The sequence below is a fragment of the Micropterus salmoides genome, unplaced genomic scaffold (genome assembly GCF_014851395.1).
Source record: "Micropterus salmoides isolate LMB-PRFRI ecotype aquatic unplaced genomic scaffold, ASM1485139v1 Ms_hic_scaffold_12, whole genome shotgun sequence".
Taxonomy (NCBI): Eukaryota; Metazoa; Chordata; class Actinopteri; order Centrarchiformes; family Centrarchidae; genus Micropterus; species Micropterus salmoides.
The window spans coordinates 20,973,046-20,996,270 of record NW_024040263.1 but is presented as its reverse complement, the minus strand read 5'-3'; the positions used below and the strand labels follow the sequence as shown (position 1 = coordinate 20,996,270).

At 40.9% G+C, this 23,225-nt stretch overlaps 1 protein-coding gene across 4 annotated transcripts; it reads right to left on the bottom strand.

Annotated features, from left to right (window-relative positions):
* Positions 1–627: 627 nt before the first annotated feature.
* Positions 628–22,199, bottom strand: tdrd7a (tudor domain containing 7 a). 4 transcript variants are annotated; one of them, XM_038713903.1, is made up of 23 exons: positions 21,927–22,199; positions 21,410–21,468; positions 20,865–21,083; positions 20,604–20,748; positions 17,485–17,602; positions 17,082–17,174; positions 16,166–16,203; positions 15,891–15,931; positions 15,297–15,467; positions 12,883–13,665; positions 12,462–12,652; positions 8,810–9,002; positions 8,428–8,539; positions 8,062–8,273; positions 7,800–7,934; positions 7,232–7,315; positions 6,950–7,084; positions 5,867–5,977; positions 4,974–5,136; positions 4,596–4,765; positions 4,159–4,352; positions 3,675–3,835; positions 628–1,467 (listed from the first exon to the last, which is right to left on the bottom strand). In XM_038713903.1, exons 2-23 carry the CDS (start codon positions 21,410–21,412, stop codon positions 1,235–1,237), a joined length of 3,705 nt encoding a protein of 1,234 aa, XP_038569831.1. In that variant the 5' UTR covers positions 21,413–21,468; positions 21,927–22,199; the 3' UTR covers positions 628–1,234. The 4 variants fall into 4 exon arrangements, with proteins under 4 accessions (XP_038569831.1, XP_038569832.1, XP_038569833.1 ...); XM_038713904.1 differs by lacking the exon at positions 21,410–21,468; XM_038713905.1 differs by lacking the exon at positions 21,927–22,199 and having other exon boundaries at positions 15,915–15,931; positions 21,410–21,884.
* Between the last annotated feature and the right edge of the window lie 1,026 nt (positions 22,200–23,225).

The window sequence follows — 23,225 nt, the reverse complement described above, 5'->3', positions numbered from 1 at the left end:
CCAAGAAAAAGGCAAACTGTTTACACTTCAGTTTTAAAACAAATTAAATAAATTGCATATAATCTGTTTCATTAGTGAGCTTTAGCTGTGTTTTGTTACTGTTGGATAGTATACTTACTGTACTGGAGAGTATCGTTTCCCCATTTCCAGTATTTGTGCTAAGCTAAGCTAAGCTAAGCAGGTGCTGGCTGGTATACGAGAACAGTACCCATCTACAGCCAGGGAATGAACAAATAAATAATTTAAGAGTTTTTCTGCCTATTAATATATTTCAAGTATTACTTTACATAAAGGTATAAAGATAGACAGGCTAGTGATATATTATAGTGTAAGCATATTTTCCAAAATATCAAACCATTCCTACTACCAAAGCGTAAAGTGATGTTACTCCTTTAGCAGAAAATGTTCCCTTTGACTGAATAACATTAGATTTTTTAATACCAATCAATGTGTATGCAGCATTTTACTGTTGTAACTGGGCAAGGCGAAACTAGTTTTACCCACTTTCTATGAACTTAGAAAGTTTAGTCCAGTGGTTCGCAGCCTAAGGGTTGGGCCCTCTAAAAGACAAACTCTAAAAGAGATGATGAATGTGGAGGAAGAAAGAAAAAACAAAGTCTCTTACACTTTTTGGCACTTTTCTCTAGTCTTTTTATTTATTTATTTAAATGAAACCGTCTGAGAGGCCTGGAGGGGAACTCACTCTTTGGTAGAACTACTAAGAACTTAGAGTGAAGTAAAAAGTAAAACAATTACCACGCCACGCCATTGCATGCATGAGGCACAGCAAACAAAAAAACAAATTTGATGAGGGGGAGAAACAAGGATCAAATATTAGACAACAAACCATGCAACACACAGGTAACTTGAAGGAACTAATAAGCGTTGATGAATTCAAGTTTTCCACATTTTCCTCTTTAATTTGAGTACAAATGCACTCAATAGTGCCTCTGAGACAAATCTTTTCCTGTCCTAACATTGAGAAAAGCTTACCTACTCAACAAAAACAACATCATGACTGTCAAGTTGACATGGCCCTTAACAATGACACAGAAATTAGTCCTTGATTGGAAAAACGATCCAGAGTGCTGAAAATCTCAAAAGAACCAAGGGCAGAGAAAGTGACTTCTGGCTTCCAAAGTTCACTGAGCACTTTCACCATTTTTAGAAAATGAAAAGAACAGTCACAGAGTCAGCTTGCTGGTTAATTTCCCAACATGCATGGGGAGACATCCTAGGCTGCCGAAGACAGCTCACCGCCGATGTCGGCCATGATGCTGTGAATCCAAAGGTCCCTGTCCTCCAACGTAGTGTCCACCAGGTAAACTGTCAACCTACGTTCCCACTGCTCACCTTTAACCTCCGACACCTCCTGCACACTTTCCACCTGGGCTACCAGCGCTCGACCCTCCACGTGGTTCCTGAATAACATGGAGGCCTGCTCTGACCACTGGTGCTGCGTCATACCTGTAGAATGAACGGGCTAAGTATTAGTGATCAAACTGATAACCCAAGCTGCTCTACCTTGTGTTATCAAGGTGGATAATACATTAATTGTGAAAACTAGGGCTGAACAATTTTGGGGGAAAAAAATTGCAATTACGATTCGATTTGTATTTTTTTAATGAAGTTTTGCTAAAGTTCAATGTTCACTGCCAGTCTATTAAACCGCATCAAGCAGCTCAGAGCAGAAGAAACAAGCAGGAAGTCAGACCCGTAATGGCAGGAGGAATCCGGTCGATTTTCAAAATAAAACACCCTTTGCAGAGTCTCGATTGTACATCAACAATAAACACAGTTAAACAGACAAAAACAATTGAACTACGTAGCCTTCTTAACCATAGTAGAAGCACAAAAATTAAGGATAAGCAAAATCTGAAATCCGTTGTCACACAAGGATTGCAATTTTTAACTGCATTACTGTTTAAAAACAGGCCAGATGTGCTGTATAATTAACCTAAATTTTAATCGGCGTCTTCATGATTAGCTAATCGCGTTCTTTCACATCGCAATTTCGATTTGAAAACGATTAATTGTTCAGCCCTAGTGAAAACAACTGCCCGATAAATTGTTGATGAAAATAATCATTGGTTGGAGCCTTATACAACAATTTAGTAATGTATCATAACAACTAGCAATGGAATGAGTATGGAACCAATGCATACTGATCCAGAGAAATGAGGTCAGCTTGTTTAATATTGACAAATTAAAAGGTAACTTTAATATTCTTCTGCCTGGACCCTATTTTCCCATGTTAGTGTGTCTAAGTGACTAATAGGGACAACATTTTTTTGGAATAGCGAAACAGGACTACAGCGTAATCCTTGTGGGCAATTGTACACTGTCAAGTACGTCCACTAAAAGTACTTGTTTTTACCACTGACAGGCTCAGATTGTTATTAATGTCTGGCAACATTATGAAAAGGATCCCTACAGAGACAGACCTTTTTTTAAGACAGGGATTATTTTTTGTTTAACCAGAAATAGCCAGTATATTGCTTTGTTCAAAGCCACCAGACTCAACATTAGAGTTACTGCCTACCGCTGCCTTGATCAGTTACTTTGTTGCGTTATTGTGTAATGTTTGTGTTTTTGTGTGTTATTATTTGACTTTGGTGTTTAAAAACACCTTTTCCAGGACATTTTCAGTGATGATCTAGCTGGTATATCAGACAGAGATCACATCATACACTAGTATGTTCCTCTCTGCAGAAGTCTGACTGTAAAGATACAACACCACAAATAATAGCTTTTCGAAAGTCACTGTGGTCCTAAGGTCCATGTCATGTTACGGTTCATTTTATCCTAACGTAGCATTCCGTTTGAAGAGACAATACAGGAAAAGTAAAAGAAGTGCTGTTAGCCAGTATTTACATATACAGATGGGCTCCATTCATTGTTTTTTGATCCCAGCTTCCTATTCATTATTATCAAACTTTTTCAACAAACACAAACCTTAAAACTTTGCAAGCAAATCAAGCTAGCAAGCATGTGAATTTCAGCATCTGAACGTTAACCAATTTAACATTTAAAACAAGTCGGTTGAGAAGAAAACGTTAATCTACAATCTTAATAAAACCTGCCACAGTTACCAGGCAGCAGTGACAAACATTACCTTTAGAGGATAATGCAACTTACATCACTCAGAGTTTCGGTGACGTAATTTAATGTCATCCAAACTGTGCTACTATGTGATGTGACTCGGGGGTATAACACTGCCGCAACATAACGTTAAAGTAATTTCCCAGGACAACACAAGATTTTCCAGGACATTTATTTTTTCTCTCATGTTCAAGGCGTTTTCCATGACTGGAAAATAGGTCAACTGTTTTCCAGGACACGTGGGAACCCTGATTACACTGCAGTTCTGTTTAGCTACTACTGACTGCTCGACACTCACTCAATACAAAATGAAAACATGGGAAAACAGAATGCAGGTTGAAAAATACGGACTTTACCTTTTAATAAGAATTAAATTACACAATACGCTTTGAGTGTGGTGGCAAATGATTGTGGAACAACCAAATATCAAACATGAGGGCTACAAATGTATTACTTGGTTTGGAAATAAATTAAAATGAGCAATTCATAACACTATCTCTTACATATAAAATAACATAGCTTTAATGTAAATCACCCACGAAAGCCACTGAAAGAGTTACGATGTAACTCACCTGCCAGTTGTGCAGTGATAGCCTGGAAAGGCAGCTGTCTGAATTCCTCTATCAGAGGCTGGAGGAGAGTACTACGGACCAGCTCATGTTTACCGTGGTCCAACTCGTAGACAGAAACTAAGCCGTTGGCCAGAATCCCCTTCACCTGCACACGGTGCCAACTGGATAGAGGCAGGTATCAGTTGAGTTCATGTGTCATTGAATTTACAAAAAATATTCTATATATATATATATATATATATATATATATATATATATCTATATATATATATATATATATATATATATATATATATATATATATATATATATATATATTATATATATATATATATATATATATATATACATACACACACACACACACACACACACCTCTCTCTCGGGATATATATTGTGTATGAGATTATTGTCCATGATGAAGGAATATTAACTGGTCTGATGTGCCAGGTTTGCATCAGGAGCAAATACATTAATCACCTACTTCTTGACTATTTTGGCAGCGTAGACCTCTCCTTTCTGGATGTGTGTGGCTGTGTTGGTCTTCTGTGTCTGGTTATAATAGAGGATCATCTCCCCCATCAGTACCACCAGTTTATGCAGGTCCTGCCATGGCTGCAGCACAAAGTAACCAGGGTGGCAGGCCACTGGCACAAACACATCCATATTCTGACCAGGCTGAAAGAAGAGGAGAATAATAAAGTGAACTACCAGTGAGTTACCAGAAGGCTTTGTTGAATATTTGTTTCTATTTGGATGAGTAGGGCGTTCTGTTATTTTTATAGGTACAGTTATTCCACTGTTTTTTTTCCCTATCAGGATGAACTGTGTCAAGGCTTGATCTGATTTGTTAGAAGCCTGGAGGCAAGCTATGACAGACATACTGAGCCCCCTAGAGAAAGATTGTCCCTCTCCACACACCTGGGGGAGCTCCAGTGGGGGAGGCATAGGAAGTGGCTTCATCCCAGTTTTGGTGGTCGTATCTGGAAAAGATGAATCCTCTGCTTGGTGAGGAGGTCCCCTTGGTGCCTTGACAATTGGGTTTGGGACTGGGCTGCTCAGTGTCAACTTGTCCACTAGAGCACTGAGACCTAGACATTTGGAAAACACAGTTACATGCTTCAATACAAATCCAAAACAACAGAGTATCTTGACTTCACATGTTAGAACGGTTTGAAGAACAAAAACGCTCTTAAAAATGTGTAAAGTTCGACCAGAGTTGTTCATGTAGATACATGCAGATTGATGGTGGAAACCGTGCCGGACCCAGAATGGACTTTGACGTCTTGGCAGTATTACCTGTCTCCACGCTAATGTTGTTGTGTGTTGTCAGTTTTTGCCAGAACTCTGACTGGGCCAGCTGATGGTTGATACTCTTGTCCAAATCCTGATGACTATCAACGCCATTGAAGAGGTACATATAGACCAGCCAGTCCCCTTTGTGCTGGTCTAATTTCAAGATCTAACATGAGGGAAGAAAGGGAGAAAAAAAAAACAAAGACACATATGATGTGTGACATGTCTCTGTGATTGTTTCAGTGTTTATATTTGGAATATTTGGAGTTAGTGGAACACTATAGACTATCAGTGTGCTTCAAGCTGTCATGTCATGAACATACACTCAGTGGCCACTTTATTCGGTACGCCTTTCTAATAGCAGGTAGAGCCCCCTTTGCTCCCAGAAAAGCCAGAATTCAACAAGGTGCTGGAATCATTCCTTAGAGATTTTGCTCCATGTCGACAAGACGGCATGAGACAGTTCATGCGGATTTGTCTGCTGCATATTCATGCCGACAACCTCCCGTTCCACCAAATCCCAAAGGTGATCTATTGGACTGAGATCTGATGACTGTGAGGCCACTAGAGTACACTGAACAGATACTCAAACAACCCCATGTGGCACCAACAATCAAGTCACGGCCAATGTCACTTAGATCACATTTCTTCCCCATTCTGATGTTTGGTCTGGACAACAGCTGAACCTTTTGACCAAGTCTACAGGTATATATGCATGAGTTGCTGCCACATGAGTGGCTTATTAGATTTTTGCATTAACAAGCAGGAATACGAGTGCTTAATAGCGGCCACTGATTGTAGTTTCTTGCCATTGCATGTTAGTCCTGCAGCAGCAGGAAATACAGGACAAATAGATATGTGTTTAAATTACTGTTATAGATGTTACAGTATGTTACCTTCATTTTACAGTCTTCGGAGCCAAGGAGAGCCTCCTTCACCCACAGAACGGCCTGTGCGCTCCAGTCTCCCTCTGGAACAGGGAGGTCAGCCAGGCGACATTTGATAGCCTGAAGAACAACATTACACAAAAACTAAAGCATGTTTACTTGTGTTACAAATCAGAAAAACCACCTTTAGACATATTGTCAACATTGGCATTTTAGAAACAATATTTGCTGATGTACAAGCCAATGAAAGACATGTTGGACAAAACAGCAATTTACATTTACAATACATCAAAGATCCTTGGCTTCCTAAAGGTGTGTTCACACTGAAATGCTCTGTACTTGAATAGTGCCTTTCACCATTCACACACATTCAATCACTGAGCCTAAGTGCTCAAACAGAAACTAACAGACACACACATTCATACACTGGTGGAACAGCCGCCAGTGTATGAATGTGTAAGCTAGCTGCCGAGAAGCACGAGTGAGGATAAATCAAGTTGTAATCCCAAAAACTAAAGTAAAAAGCTCATTTAATAAAAGCAGTTAACTCTGATCTCCTCCCGCGGGTAAAGGGCATAGTTGCTGGAGCATAATCCAGGAACTCCGGGTGTTTATTGGTCCGAAAGCTGCAGCGCTGCTCCCCGTACACTTCCCCATTCTTTAGCAGCTCCCCGTTGGCCAGCGGATTGTCATTACGCCACTCACCTGGTCCTCTCCAAACAACGCTCCGAAGCCACTGGTGACGTTTGACATTTCTTGCCCAAGTTGAATTTGTGCCGCCCGGAGCAAATTCACATCTTTGCATTGACTTTGTATGTAATCAGGCTGCCCAAAATGCGGGATTTGCTTTCAGTGTGAACACACCTTTAGTCTTACTTTTCTTGTCACCTGAAGACAATCAGTGTAATTATGCACTGCAGTATTTCACAAAATTATTGAGGTTGAATAAACATCACTGCAAGCACACCGACCGTCTGCCTGAATTTCAAATAAAAAAAAAGTACAAATTTCTGAAAAACCCCAAACTATTAAACAATTCCTAATTGAGCGCGTACACACACACACACACACACACACACACACACCCCTGACCTGTGGTGGGATAACGGAGAAGTCTTTGAGGAAAAGCGGGGGGATCTCTCGGAGATCAGTGACCTCTACAGTTGCTGAGACACCCAAGTCAATGAAGAAGATCTCCATCACTCTGTTGCTGTACATGTTGGTGATCTGAAAACAAGAGCAAAAACACATTAAGTTGGTGCCAAAGAAATATGACCTGAAACTGCCTTGTTAACAATATTATCATCTTAATACTTTCAATGTCCAAAATTATAAGCTTCTCAAGAAATTACATTTGAACAATTCTGTTCTTACCTCCACTCTGGACCACTTTCCTTTGTAGCGGGCTAAACAGAACTTTCCACTGAACGGTCTGGACACCAGATACTCAGACGTCATCTGGTAGGGAAAATTACAGAGACACACCTATAAAGACAGACTACCTTTCCAGAGAGGATTTTTTGGAGTTGTGTACAAAATCAAACCCAGCAGCTGCAGGGAACGCTGCATTTATTAAAAGGAAAAAAAAACTAAACACCACACCAAAACAAACAAATCAACTAGGGACATCTGATGTCAAAGAACATCCTTGAATACCACATTTGAATTTTATTCTAAATAATGGGGCTAAAACCCCTCAATATTGAATGCCCAAAATTTAAAATCTAATGCCTACCCAACGATCGAATATTTGCGTCCATTAAGCCGACACATTAAGTGCTTTTAAATAAAAATTTTAAGCTGATTCTGTATCACACAGGGTGCCAATGAATAAATGATACTGCTGATATTTGATATACTATCACTGTACAATTTAAAATGTACTACACTGTAACGTGCTAAGGCAAATGGAGGCATTCATGAAGTTTTAGGTTTAGTCTACCTGGGAGATGAAGATGCCCTCTGTTCCTTCCAGTAACCTGCTGAGTCTTGCGGTTCCTCTGGAGGGCAGCTGGCAATAAATTATACCATCTGCACACACATTTGTCACACACACATCCTGATAGGTAGCATTTACCTACAGGCAACAGAAAGATTAATGTTAGATAATACAGGGGCAACTTATCACAAGGAGGACCTTAAGTTTTACTCAAACAGAGGGCTCTCCTTGATATCATGCATCACAGTAGCACCACCTTCCTTACAGTCAGAGGGTTGTTCATAGTCTTGTCCTGCAGCGCCTTCAGGCAGGTGGAGTTGATGTTGATGTCATCATCCTCTGAAGTGTCATACATCACTACCAGAGGTACCTCATTCTGTTTACACGGCTCTAATGTCTCCATCAGAAGGATCTTTCCGACTGCCAACTTGTCCAAAGAGGACAGCACCAGTGGATGGGAGCTGAATGCCTCTAGACCTGGGAGAAGGAAGAAAAATAAGGATGAGAAGAAGGGCTATTAGTGACCCCTAACCTATGTGGTACATCCATTGGTCAATGTAAACCATTTGTCTGTTATGTTGTGAGATCTGTGTAAAACCAAATCTATAAGATCTCCAAATCTTCTGTGTACCTGCAAGTCGAACATTAGTAGCCTGGAACGGCAGAGAGAGAAAGCCCTGGTGCAGCTCCAGCAGATTAGTCCCGTTGGTTTCTACAGAGAAGCCATAGTCCACGTAGTATACCTAGCAAACAGACAAACAGACAGTTCTATTGCTGCAGAAACACAGACCCAGTCTGTAGCTACTGAATGTCTTTATGTAACACACTGAAAATCACCATAAGCTGCTGAGGGGCTGAATACGACGTCTATGTTTCTGAACCAAATATATCATGAAAAGTTTAAAAAAAAAGAAAAAAAGCACTTCTGATTTCTGTTCGTGACGGAAGGTAAGCTTTTTGACATTAAACATTTATGTTATTCAAAGTGAAAACAACTTAACTAAATGAGTTACCTTGACCTTGTCAGTGGCCGTAACCTCCATGACCTGAGCTCTGGCTAGCTCATCTCCATCCTCCCCTCTGACTGCTACCAGCTGACCAACAGAGGGGTTTGATAGAGGATGGTGGGTAGACTTTTGGCTATAGAAAGAGCGCATGGCCTCCTCCATAGCCTCCTGGGCATTGGAGTAGTTCTCACCTACATACCTGGACAGAGAGTCAAACTTTATTTCAGCTTTTCTAAATCTGTGCATGGTTGTTGTCAAAAACCCATTAACAAAGCGGTTGCTCACATTATCTGAAAACAGCGAGATTAAGCAGTTAGATAATTAACTATTCTGCACAACCTAGTAAGCATGAAATTATTGATAATTGTGAATAAATATTAAGGGGATAGAAAGAGATGCTTTTCAGCAAAAAAACAGATCCCCTCTTATGTGGTGCTAAATAACAATAGTACATAATCAGAAATAACAGTTTAGACTAAGCAAGGGACCTACACTCACAGAAGCTTATTGGTTTAATACATGCCACCTACATCACTGATAAAAGTTGATATTTTGCAATGAAATTTATGCATGTACACATGTACCAGGTTGGACCCCTTTTGCCTTCAGAACGGCCTTAATTCTTTGTGGCATACTTTCAACAAGGTGTTGGAAACATTCCTCAGAGACTTTGGTCCATATTGACATGATACGATCACGCAGTTGCTGCAGATTTGTCGACTGCACATCCATAGTGCAAATATCCCGTTCCACCACATCCCAAAGGTGCTCTATTGGATTGAGATCTGGTGACTGTGGAGGCCATCTGAGTATGGTGAAGTCATTGTCATGTTCAGGAAACCAGTTTGAGATGATTTGAGCTTTGTGACATGGTGTATGATCCTGCTATAAGTAGCCATCAGAAGATGGGTACACTGTGGTCATAAAGGGATGGACATGGTTAGCAACAATACTCAGGCAGGCTGTCGTGTTTAAAAGATGTTCACTCGGTTCTAAGGGGCCCAATGTGTGCCAAGAAAATATCCCCCTCACCATTACACCACCACCAGCATGGACCGTTGAAAAGCATCCATGCTTTTGTTATTTACACCATATTTTGACCCTACCATCTGAATGAGACGCATTAGACCAGGCAATGTTTTTCCAATCTTCTGTGGTCCAATTCTGATGAGCCTGTGTGAATTGTACCTTCAGTTTCCTGTTCTTAGGTGACAAGAGTTCTTCTGCTGCTAGCCCATCTACTTGAAGGTTCAACGTGTTGTGCGTTCAGAGATTGTTTTCTGCATACTTTGGTTTAACAAGAGGTTATTTGCGTTATCTTAAGTTGCCTTTCTGTCATCTCAAACCAGTCTGCCCATTCTCCTCTGACATCAACAAGGCATTTTCGTCCACACAACTGCCACTCACTGGATATTTTCTCTTTTTCAGACCATTCTCTGTAAACCCTAGAGATGGTCGTGCATTAAAATCCCAGCAGATCAACAGTTTCTGAAATATTCAGACCAGCCCGTCTGGCACCAACAACCATGCCACCTTCAAAGTCATTTAAATCCCCTTTCTTCCCCATTTGAACTTCAGTAAGTTGTCTTGACCACATCTACATGCCTAAATGCATCGTGTTGCCATGTGATTGGCTGATTAGCAATTTGTGTAAACAAGCAATTAAACAGGTTTACCTAATAAAATGTACGTACAGTACTGTGCGGAAGTTTTAGGCAGGTGTGAAAATAATGCAGTAAAGTAAGAAGGCTTTCAAAAATAGACACGTTAATAGATTATATTAATCAATTGACAAAATTGGGGGTGTGAGATAACATGTGATGAGATTTCTCATCAGGTTGAAAGCTTTCTCACAAGACTCACTCAGTTGACATGTTTCACACGCTCACATAAATTTTTCCACACAGTGAGAAACAAATGACGTCGACTCAGTTGATGTGACACCGGTGTACGCTGTGATAGTAATCAGGTGAACCCGCTCTTAGTTGTGATCGACTGGTAAGGTAACTGGTAGAGTTTTGCAATATAAAAATCACAAGACTCGAAGTGCTTGCTTGCTTTGAGCTGCACTTTATTGGAGGTGCTGAAGATTTCTGCCTGATCAGAAGTGTTGTTGAAGTGTTAGTTTCAGTTTCCAAACAGTCTAAAGGGGATAATACCAGTGGGAGCAATAACATAATGCACAGCACAGAGTATAGGGCAGAAAAATCTCACTAAATAACGACGTTAGTCTCGTAAATTACAACGTTTTTCTCAACTTGTCAGGGAATAAAGATATGTGAGAGGTCCTGAATGCGCAGAAAGTTTTGAACATGAACATAAAACCTGCTGAAACACAGGATTTATTCAAGTCCAAAGGTTTATAACAGAATTAAAATGAATGACTTTATCATTGACATGAATAGGTGCCACAATCACATTTATGTTACTTCCCCAAACAAGACACAAAAGAGGGGGGAAAACTGAATCATGTGTTGCCTCAGCAGTGATGATATTAAGAGAAAAGTTAAGCTACAGAAGAAACATATCTGAAAACAACACAGAATGCCTGAGAGCCTCAGTCTCAGACATTTTCAGCCTTAACTATGAGACTAACGTCATAATTTAATGACTGTTCATAATGTATATATAGTCTGCTGTGCATTAAGTTATTGCTCTGCTGATATTTTCCCCTTCAGACTGTTTTAACCAACATTTTTCCACACCTACCTAAAACTTGCACACTACTGTTATGTGTGCTTTAAAGACAATTAACTACATGGGGTTGTTCCTGCGTAGAGGAATTTTTGGTGACCCCCAAAGAGGTTTTAGCGAGCGCCAAAGGAAAATCACCAGCACCCAAATGATGCGAATTGAAAAGAAAACAAACAAACAAAAAAACACCTTTCAAATCCTGTGGCTATTAAACCACATTCGGGGGAATGTGGTTTAATAGCCATTTATCAAACAACTGTTGAACTGTAAGCAGAACATAAACTTAAATAAGTCTTAACTTTCAGGAGTCTCCTCCACAGTCGCTGTAGCACACACATGCAGCAGGCGGTGAATTAATAAACCAGTTGCTGGTTGGTTTGACTGCGCCTGAACCCTCCGCTACAAAACTTGCGCTCATGACTTCCTGTATTTCTCACAATTTCTTTCTCAATTTCTCAGAGCATTTTTTTTGCACAATAATTTAATGACTGAAAATAACCCACAAAAATTAAACTGCTGTTTTGTCCAACTGGAATTAATATTATAGGCCACTACTGGTAAACTATAGTAGACAACAGCCTACTATTATCTGAAATTATAATGAGTATACAAACATTATAATCAAACCTTAACCACAGTGGTGTAGGCTAATGGGTTTTATTTGTGAAACAGCTGAATCTCAACTAATAAATTATCTATAGGCAGATTATCCAAATAAAGTTTAACCTGTAAATATATTATTATACTTACAATCTAATGTTATAATATTTATTAATATACTAATTTTATATATATATATATATATATATATATATAAATGGTCAGAAATAACAAAAAAAATTATACATTTCGGTTGTAAGGTGACTCATTGCCTTTACTGTACGCGTATCGATCATGGTTACTGTTGTGCGAAGTGCCGCCGCCCCTACAAAAAACCTACAAGAATAATCATACATTATCTCACCTTACAGTAAGAGCATTGCTGCCCTTGGCACCAGTAATCAGCACAGAGGGGTACTGCTCTGAGGGCACAACCAGACACGGAGGTACCACAGGGCCCAGGACCTCCAGACCAGAGGGAAGGACATGGCTTTTGCACTGTTGGCTTTCTTGACTGACTGTGGCTTCCATATCTGCTCTACTGGACAAAATGGCCTGACCACAGGAAGGTGTAAGGATATCATTTTATCAAAAACAATCCCCGCTTCCTCCACACCAATCATCACTCCAATTTATCACCTGCCTAAGAGCAAGGTTCACTTGTCACTGGCATGTGAGTTAGCATTCACTACAAGGATAAAGTAATGTCACACTATTCTTGAATACTTCCCTAACTGGTACGTTGTTTAAACTGTGGTATATACTGTGCCATCCCGTTCACTTACCTTCTTCTTGTCATGCGGTATGGGGTACTCCACAGTGCATATATCCAGCAAAAGAGACAAGTTGTCCAGAATATGTTCGGGGAACTGCGTCTTGTATGTGTCAATAAAAAGTTTGGGCAAGGCATGGGCCCACAGACCATGACTGTACTTGGACAGAAGTTCCTTTATTCTTTGACGCAACTGAGCTGACACCACAGCAGAAGTTTTTGAAGGAGGACAAGGGGCAGATTCAGAGGTAGGGGAGAAGGTGACCTTCAAAAGGGGTAAAATGTCAGGCCCTGGTTGGAGGGAGGAAGCCAATGAAGGAGTGTTGGTCGATGCAGGGCAAGCCCGGGTAGTAGCTAAGGGCTGAGTGTGTTGCATGTGGTTGAGGGTAGTTGTAGGGAAATTGTGATTATCTTTAAGTTTACCATTGGCATTGACTGTATGACTGACACGGGGGGGGAACTGGGGACCAAGAGCTGGGTTATGGGCAGGACTGCGCAATGTGACTGAGGTAAAAGGCTTTCCTGATGAAGCAGGAACAAGTTGTGGAGGAAAAACAAATGTGGGCTTAGCCAAGGGGCTTTTGGGGGAAAATCTAGGTTTAGGAAAAGGGGGAGGAGGGAGGTGGTTGGAAGGTTGTTCAGGTGTTGAGGGACGTGAAGAAATGGGTGTAGTGAGAGTGCATGAATCAGTGCATGATGTTGGACCAGTGTTGGTGGTGCTATGTTTAAAGACAGTAGAAGGCTTAGGAGGGTAGATCAGGCGGTCGGCTCGGGAGGTGCTGACAGGTTTCTCCACCTGTGAAGGCCAGACGAGACAAAAGGAAAGAGATTTCAACTATGAATATGTTAAGGTTAGTACAGGCAGCATTTCCCCCAACATTGGGGGAATTGGGGTGGGTCTATCAGCCCCCTCGCCCTGCCTGCCGGAAGATATTTTATTAAATTTGTTTTTTATAATAATACTTTTTGCATTGGTTGCACTAGCATGCCTAAATTTTCATTTAGGTGCACCACCACAAAATTTGTCCCATGACTATACACGCGGTAGGATGTTTTAAGGGGAAAGTACATGAACGAACACACACACACAATAACCGAATAATTGACATGGGGAAACTTGGTCTGTTAGAGGCTATGAATTTCGTTTGATTACTTTTCAATTAATTGTCCAGCCCTAGTTTGTCGTTATTTGAATTACAACTCAAACAAAAAATGGCATTATTGTCAAACAAAATTTAAAAAGTGCAGATATTTAAAGTACTTGACAAATCGAACTCAAATGATTCAAAAGTGTGTGCTGCTCTCAGATACTTGTGCTGTGCCGTCTGCCCGATCACTTCTGCGCATGTGCGATCGCACACTTGTGCTGGATCACTTTACTATCAGTACTGCTATCAGTGAACGCATCAAATCTGCTATCATTAGGGATGCACTGAATGTACGGCCAACGAAATGAATGGGCCAAAAGAAGCTAAAATAGTACTTTCGGTGTTCAGCCTAATAAGTCAAAAGGCCGATAAAATTTTACCGAACAATTATGTTGACATGTCGGCAGTGTGGAAGCATTTTGTGTGTCCGAGAAAGACACAAAAATCGCCGTTTGCAGACACTGTTCCGTTGAATCGTCTCCTAGCACATCCACTCCATCTGTGGCTGACTTCTTAGAAAAGGCAATAAACGGTCTCAACCGCTTTGAGTGTTTGTGTCACTCGTTTCTGAGAAGACGATTAAGCAAGCCGCACCTAAATTTGGAGTGCACATGTATTCAAACTTTTATGGTAACTGAAACATATTTAAATATGTAGCAATATATAATTTTAAATGAAAACAAATCATATTTTCATTTTCCACCACCACACACAGACACACGAGCAGCTGTGGCTCAGGCGCTGGAGCGGGTTGGCCGTTAATCGGAAGGCCGTTGGTTCAATCCCCGGCTCCATGTTGCATGTTGAAGTGTCCTTGGGCAAGATACTGAACCCTAGTTTCTGTTTGAGCACTTAGGCTCAGTGTATGAATGTGTTTGACTGGTGAATGCAGATGTAGTGTAAAAGCACTTTGAGTGGTCGAAAAGACTAGAAAGGCGCTATACAAATACGGAGCATTTACACACCCACCCCCCTTACCTACCTAGTTACATTTTTGGATTTATTCACGCACTTTAAAAAGATTTATCAAAACATCTTTCTTTTCACATGTTAATTTATAGCATTTATGTTGTTATATAGTGTATAATAACTTCATGGGAGAAAAACAGTTCTATGTAAAATCAGACATTGAGCGCCCCCATATAGCCAAAATGGCATGATCCTCGTTTTGTAACGGCTCTGCGAAGATTCGACTGTGACTGGTAGTCGAATCATCAAATCTTCCAACTGTTCGGGGTCACCCCTAGTATGTACATGTACAAATACATCACTGACTCACCATACAGATGTGTGACCACTTTTCCAGATCTGTGAGCACCTGAGGGTGGAGCTCCTGACTGAACATTTCACTGTAGACCCCGGATAGTTTCGACATCCACAATCCACAGCAGTATTTCTCCAGGAGCTGAGTGATTCTGCTCTGCACCAGCTCTAGGTCATACAGACAACACTGCACAGGGAGATTTAACATGACTATCACTACAAGTATGTCCCTGTGCCTTAAATGCTATATACATAAACACAGAATTCACATATAAGGCAAAGACTGACAAATGTTCTTCATACAATGTTATATTTTATAAACATTTTATTTTATAAAAAGAAAATCTTCGAGGTCTAATGTGAATTCAGTGAACTTTTGCTCATGGCTGGTAGAGACTAAATATGAAGTTGAAAGCAGAGCCATTTTCTCCCTTTGTTATACTGAAACACAGAGTAGTAGGACAAAGCCATAAAGTATGGATTTTATTGATTTAGAGTCACCATTTGCACATACATTTCATTAGTGATTAGGATACCACAAAATCCAATGCACTGCAAGTCATTTTGAGAAGAGATGAGTATTAGCACAAAAGAGTTGGGTTTTCTGTACCTGGGATTGGCTGCTTCTGCATACCTGTTCAGGAGGCTTCTCTGTGAAACATTGTACAAAGTAAGAAGGAAAGGTTAGCAAGTGCTGATATCAGTAAACAGCCTGCACCAGAATGATTCAACAGGCTGTTAGTTTATCTTGTTTGCGTCTGATGGTTATGAATTCAGTGCTGGTTTTTTGCCACCCAACCAACAAACAAAATTCTCAAAGGGAGAATCACCTTGTTCTATAATTTGTTTGTTTATTATAAAGAAAAAAAAACCCATCCCACATACCTCTAGGCTTCTGGCCGTTTGCCAAGTTCTTCTTTTCACTGTTGACAACATGGCATTCTTAAACATGATGTGCTTTTCACAGCAACAAGCAGTCATTCAATACAAACACGCAGCTGCAGTTCATGATACAATAATAAGCTAATAAAGGTTGGTCTATTATAAATATACAACATATAAAGGTTGGAAAATTTCAAACTTTTTGTGCTTTTATGCAGTGCGACCATTTTGCTCGCATACGCCCCTAAAAGATGGGGCGGGACATAAAAAAGGTTTGACGTCCTACAGTAAACTTTCACTTCTCCTTCATGAATGGTTCTGATTATTGCTGAGATAGTAGCATTAACAAATTAAGAGACCAATGTAGGCCATTTTTCTTGCACAAAGATTTAATGAATACAAACAACTCACAAATATGAAACTTCTGTTTTGTCCAACTGGAATTAATATTATACTAATGGTGAGCCGTGTAGTATATAATACATAAAATGACAATTTTTTTAGTATTGACATACTATTGAGTAGTCTTTATATTAGGTGTGGCATGGGTTTTGTGGGTGCTGATGGTTTGTCACAAGTTTTTTGTGATGAGTGATCAGTGTTTTCAATGTGTCAAATTTTCAAAACATCCGTTTCAATATTTTAAAAAGCTTTAACAAGATTTTAAGGCCAATGCCATTTCCAGATAGTAGGGTCTTCATTGCCAGTGCTCCAGTGGTTTCACACCATAGTTAAACACAAGGAGAACAAGCACACACGTAGTAGTAATATAATTGCCCATGAACCATATTTTAGAATTAGGTACTATTAAAAAAATACTGTTAGCATACACTCAAAATCTATAAATGTCCAAAATTAATGCTATATATCTAAGAACCAGGTTTAGCTGCATAAGGATTGTTTACATATGTATTTTTACCTGTAAGGCATGACACACTGTTTTACAGCTGGTTGAGGAGCCGGCTGTCTGTGTTCGACAGGTGTGATGGAGCTTAACTTTTGGTCCGACTGCCTGAAAACACAAACAAAAACTTTGGTTTATTCGGAGAATACACTTAAGATGAAACACAGACAGAAGAAGAAATTCAATAAGATTCCTACACAAGAGTGATTATCAGTTACAGAAAGCAAATCCCACTTGAGCTTCCACAAACTGCTGTATAGAGAAAAAATAACAACTATAACCTGACAAAAACTGAATAATTAGACTGCTGTATGGAGGCTGGGATTGTATTTCTATAGACAATGTTGTTCACCCAAATTATAAGTGCAGCTAGTGCTCATCATTTCTTTATAAAAACTGTAAATTAGGTATTGATTACCTGTAGTCTCCTGAGGCGCTGAAGCCTCCTCTGTAGCCACCATGGGACCGAGAACGGTTTGCCAGCCAGTTAGAGGCACCACCAGCTGAGGGTTGGCGGAGAGAGGACCTTGGCCTCACTAAAAGTATGGAAAGGGGGATGATGGTTAGTGTCAAAAATGTGGGAAACAGAAAGGTTTGATGAACGATGGAATCCTCAAGAAGGATCTTCAAGGTTTACATCCCCCACCCTAACCTGTTTACATTGGGAGGAGGGCAATATAACACAATGAACCTGAAGCCCCATCAATCCCTTGAAGCAGGTAAAGGCTTGTGCCGACTACACAACTTTCAGCGTTGGCCGATGGCCGCGCCGTTCACACTATACAACTTGCCGTCTTGTGACGGGAGTCTTGAAGTCGTAGCATTCACACTACGTGACTGATTGGTGACAGGGGGTCATCCACTCCACGAGCTGACAGCAGCTGTCACCCGATGCTGGTCTCCAAACCATGTTTTGTCAAGAAAACACACCTGAAATGTGAAACGGGAAATGCCCCAAACCTACAGACAAAACAGCTGCTGTTTGTTATTATAAAGACAAAGAATGAGTGAAAGAATGGATTAGCACACGCAGGTAGCGTCTGAGCTACAGAAGCTACGTTCAGACTGTAGGCCAATGTGACCCAAATCCGATTTTTTTGCCCATATGTGACTCAGATCTGATCTTTTTCTGACAGTGTGAACAGGCCAAGTCACATGGAATCTGATCTTTTCCAGTTCGGAATTGGGCCACTTCCATATGTAGTCCAAATCTGATACAGATCGGATCTTTTTAAATGCGACCCGAGTCTGGACACTAAGGTCGCCTTTGATGCAACTTTGACGTCACTGTAGAGCAGCTGTTCTGCTGTAGACGGAGCGGCGCTGAACGAAAAAGCTCCACAAAAAGCCATAATTAAACATGTGGCTCTCTTCCTTCTCTACCTCGCCATCATCTGCTCACAAATTCCCTTTCTTATACCTAAAATCCATCGTACTGTGAGCTCTCTTCTTAGTTAAGTGCATGCTACTTGTCCGAGCGGACACAGTGGGGAGAGACAGAGACTGAGTGAGTGAGTTGTTGGGCAGTTGCGTTGTACAGCGCCAGAAACCGTAAAGAAAAGAACAGAAAGTTGTGAACACTTATCATAATTCGGGAGAAATGTGACCCATGAGAGGACAATGAAAAACGGGAGTCTCCCGCGAGCTAACCGGAGCTATGCTGCTCCTTGTTTACTTCTGTAGCCTGCAACAGCGTGCTGCTTGTGACATGATTGTGGTATTCTTCTGCGCATGCGGGTCACTTTCAGGCTGCGGACAGTTCACACTGGAGTCTGATATGGGCCACATTTACAATCACATACAATAATGTGAACTGTCAAACAAACAAAATCAGATCTGGGGAAAAAATCGGAATTGAGTATTACGGCATGCAGTCTGAACGTAGCCAGAGAGAGCTGGAGGGGAGTAAAAAGTGTTTTATGGTGAAAAAGTAGCTGCCTGCTCTCATTGGCTGGATGTGGATGTCGAGTCGGCCGACCCCTCCAGATATTTGGCATGCTAGATATCTGGCAGATGTCGGCGATGTGTAAGGAAACCGTTGTGTCGTTGAGTAATTCACACATAACGACTGGCGACTGCCGATCATCCGCTGATTTACTCCTGATCACAGCCTGATGGCCGTGTAGTGTGAACTAGGCTTAAGTCTTCATAAAGTGGTAAAACAAACAAACACTGATGCTAGGATGGAGACTCATTAAAATCATTTGATACTTCTAATACGAAAGCCTTTAGAGAGATAGAGCCCTGGTGTAAACTAGGGCTGAAACGATTCATGGATTAAATCGATTAATAAAATGCTTCGACACAAATTCTTTGCATCGATGCTTCGTTTAATCCATGTAACTATACAGCACAGTGTTTCGCACGGACATTTATTACTGTCGCACATCGCGCTTACGCTGTGAACACGACGTGATTATGATGGAGCTGTTTGCAAAGTGGGGGAAGAGAGAGGAAACAGTCCAAAGTATGGGATTATTTCAAGCTAAAGAAAACAACAACAACTCTGTCATGTTACCGTCCATCTACCGTAAAACGAAACTTTACGGTGCCTTATCAGAAAGCAGCCGGTGTTCTGCCAGCGGACAACAGACAAGGTAACAGTAATAGCAACTTTAGCACTTAACTGAAATCATGATTGATTGTGGAGTTGAAGCCAAAGTAAGCTGCAGTTCACAGCTGAAAGTGTGCACACGTGCGTTTGTTCTTCTTTTTGGGCCTTGAGTTGTAACCTCACAGTCAGGAGTTAACTGGGTGTCGGGAGCTGCACCTTTTAACTCCCCTGCAGCTCTCTCTAGCTCAGACAATCTCTGCTACCTGTGTGTGCCAATAATCCATCCTTTCAACCATATTATTTCTCTTTATAATCACCCATCTTTATAATAACAAACAACTGTTTTGTGTGCAGGATTGCTTATTTTCCGTTTCACATTTCCCGTGTGCCGCTGCTGTCAAGCAAAAGTACTTCTTAAAGGACGCATCAATGAATCGTTGAAATAATCTATAGAAGCTTCAATACTAAAATTATCGTTAGCTGCAGCCCTATAAGAAACAAAGCCAGTGTTTCCCATACATAGGCTTTACTTAGGTGGGCCGCCCAGGTAGATTAACAGCCGCCCAAGTAAATTTGGCGACCCATTTTAAAATCATTCTTGATTGCAGCGCTGCGCAGCGCATATTTGCTCCGCACATCGTCTTACTCGGTCGCTCTCTCTCTCGCTGAATTATACAATTCAGTTCTTAAGGTCCTTTTAGGACACTTTGCTGTTTGAACGTGGTTAACGCCACATGTTTTTGCTGAATCTCAAGAAATGGTATTAACGATTAACGTTCATAAAATATATACTGATCATTTATCACTATTGATGAACCCCACAAAGAATAGTATACTGTTTAAAAGCAGAACTTTAATGCATTTTCATACAATTCTCGGCAGGCATGCAAAATTCGGCATAACACCTGTGACAGTCAACTGCCCCCCTGCCACAGTTACACTGTCAATCTGTGGGAAACACTGAAAGCTGTTGTGTCTCCTACCATTGAGCATGTATGGGTTGGAAGGTTTGAATCTCATCCTGCAGTTGACGACTTGGGAGTGACCAGATTTCTTAGAGCTCTTCTGCTTGGCCACCAGCTCAGCAATGTGGGCTGTCTCTCGACACACTGCAGCAAAGCACTTCAACTACAGAGCAGATGTTTTGTTACACTTCTAAAATCACAACGTGCAATGTCAAAGTCTGTACTCACAACTACATAAGACGACAATGGCCTAAAAAAGAAAAAAATAAGAGCCCATACCTCACCCATGCGGTACTCCAGTTGGACCACGGAGGGGATGCTCCGGAGGAAGTCCTCCAGATTTGAGTAGCCCAGCTTCTTCAGCGGGATGCTCTCTCCGCACAGTGACCGGTACTCTGACTGGAGGCTCGCAATAGACACGCCGACCTTGCTGGACTGAAGTACAGACCGCAACATTTTCTTTATGGACTCGCTGTCAGACATGCTAGTAAATAGGCACTGAAACAGAAACAACACAGAAATAAAAATCAGCAGGGTTAGAAATGCACTGTACACCAGAAACATCTTAAGGATTAATATTAACTAACTTAATCAATCAAAATGTGTCATAATTTCTACCCCCTGAAAAGCCCAGCCTGTAAGAGCTACATTTCTCATAACATAACGTTAGTTTAGTGAATTTAAAAGCACATAAGGTTAGAAAGGGATACGCTTGAAGCATTTATGACACAATGCAAGCTGTGATGTCAAAATCTGATAATGGAAAATGTGTTTTCAGTGCTAATAAGTTAGTTATTGAAAAAGTATTTAGCCATGGAGCCTACCATGGGGGTTTTGGTGCTCGCTTCTATTTTCTCTCAGAGACTTTGATCCTGTTTGCTGGCTTTAACAGAAAACATGCATCTTCACTTTATTTGCGATAGCAAACATCTAACACAGGGAGTGTAGAATTTAAAAACAGTTTTTAAATGGTTTACAAGTGGTCAACTTGTCAACGGTGGGGGCTAACGTTAGCTAACTTTAACCTAGGTCTGTGCCCGCCACGGCCTCAGTTTTCGTAAGCTTTATTTCAGACTTTCACGCAATACATTCGTGAATTTCCGCAGCCTGAGTCGACACACGCGAAATAAAGTAAATGTGACGAAAACCACACGGCAAAGTTGTGTGAGTCTATTTCCCATTTCATTTCAAACTGTCGCTGAGGAGCGTGAAATCATTCAACGGACGTTCAGCGCTAAATTGGCTGCTGAGTTAACGAATGATGAACAATGTGGGCGTTAACGTTAGCTAACGGCTAACTGTTCGGTTGCAGCTAGCGGTAAAAGTAAATGAGTTACTTACCTCGGCTCACAGTTGCCCCCTTACAACCCAGCAAAAATAAGTGCAATGTACAATTACGTTAGCGCGAATTTAATGACGAATAGAAGAGTTTTCATTGCCTGTGCTAGCCAACCTGCTGCAAGGTCGTCTGTCACCACATTCAAAATTACTAACACGTTCACCACGCCCACAAGCTCAAAAGGTCACTGCCGCTGTGTTCGGAACTCTAATCTGAATTTAGCAGGGCTGTATTAAGTTGAACTTAGTGTTCCTGTAGCTAATAAACATTTAACTAGCTAACGTTAAATGCATCACTTTCTAAGAAAACGATCGGTGGATATTTTCTTCAACAAAATGCTGCAAATATGTTGCGTTTAAGTGCTGTCGGTAATTTCAGGGTTCAAATTTAAGCGCGGCACACTTGACATGATACAGTGAATCGCTCCGATCAGAATCAGCTTTATTGCCAGGTATGTGTACACATATGAGGAATTTGACTCAGGATTGTGCATTGCTCACGATGTGCTTACTCATACAACAATACAATAACACAATAATAAAATAAATCAGGCTACAGTGTAGACAACACAAATATACACACTATGAACAAAAACAATATAGACATATTGACAAATAGTGCAGTGAGCAGAGTGTAAAGGATGCAGGAGTAAAATATTATTACCATTATTATGTATATGTCGGAGGTGAATGTGATATAAAGGTACACATACACATACATGTACACATGTACACAGTGCGATGGAGCATAGTGCAAAGGATGTATATACAATATAACAGTATTAACAACACTGAAATAGAGAATGGTGAATAAATGATAAGTGATAACCAGTAAACAGGTGGCTGATTAGAGACAGAGTTATTGGATTATTGCACAGGAGCTTTTCCTGATACTGTGAGTCGGAAATCAGCTGTTCATCAGAGTGATGGCTTGTGGGAAGAAACTGTTCTTGTATCTGTTGGTTTTGGTGTACAGTGCTCTTTAGCGCCTACCAGAGGGGAGAAGCTGGAACAGGTTGTGTCCAGGGTGAGATGGATCTGCAGTGCTGTTTCCTGCCTGTTTCCTAACTCTGGAAATGTTTAAGTCCTGAATGGAGGGCAGGTTGGCACCGATGATCTTTTCTGCAGTCCTGATTGTCCGTTATAGTCTGTCCCTGTCCTTTTTGGTGGCAGATCCAAACCAGACAGTGATGGACGTGCAGAGGAAAGACTGGATGATGGCTGTGTAAAAGTGGATCAGCAGGTCCTTAGGCAGGTTGAGCTTCCTCAGCTGGCGCAGGAAGTACATCCTCTGCTGGGCCT

Coding starts and splice junctions, on each gene's coding strand:
- tdrd7a (XM_038713903.1), bottom strand. Junction 12,653..12,882: donor TACCGCATGACAAGAAGAAG/GTAAGTGAACGG, acceptor TCCTGTGGTCAG/GCCATTTTGTCCAGTAGAGC. Junction 3,836..4,158: donor GCTGCCAAAATAGTCAAGAA/GTAGGTGATTAA, acceptor GCCTCTATCCAG/TTGGCACCGTGTGCAGGTGA.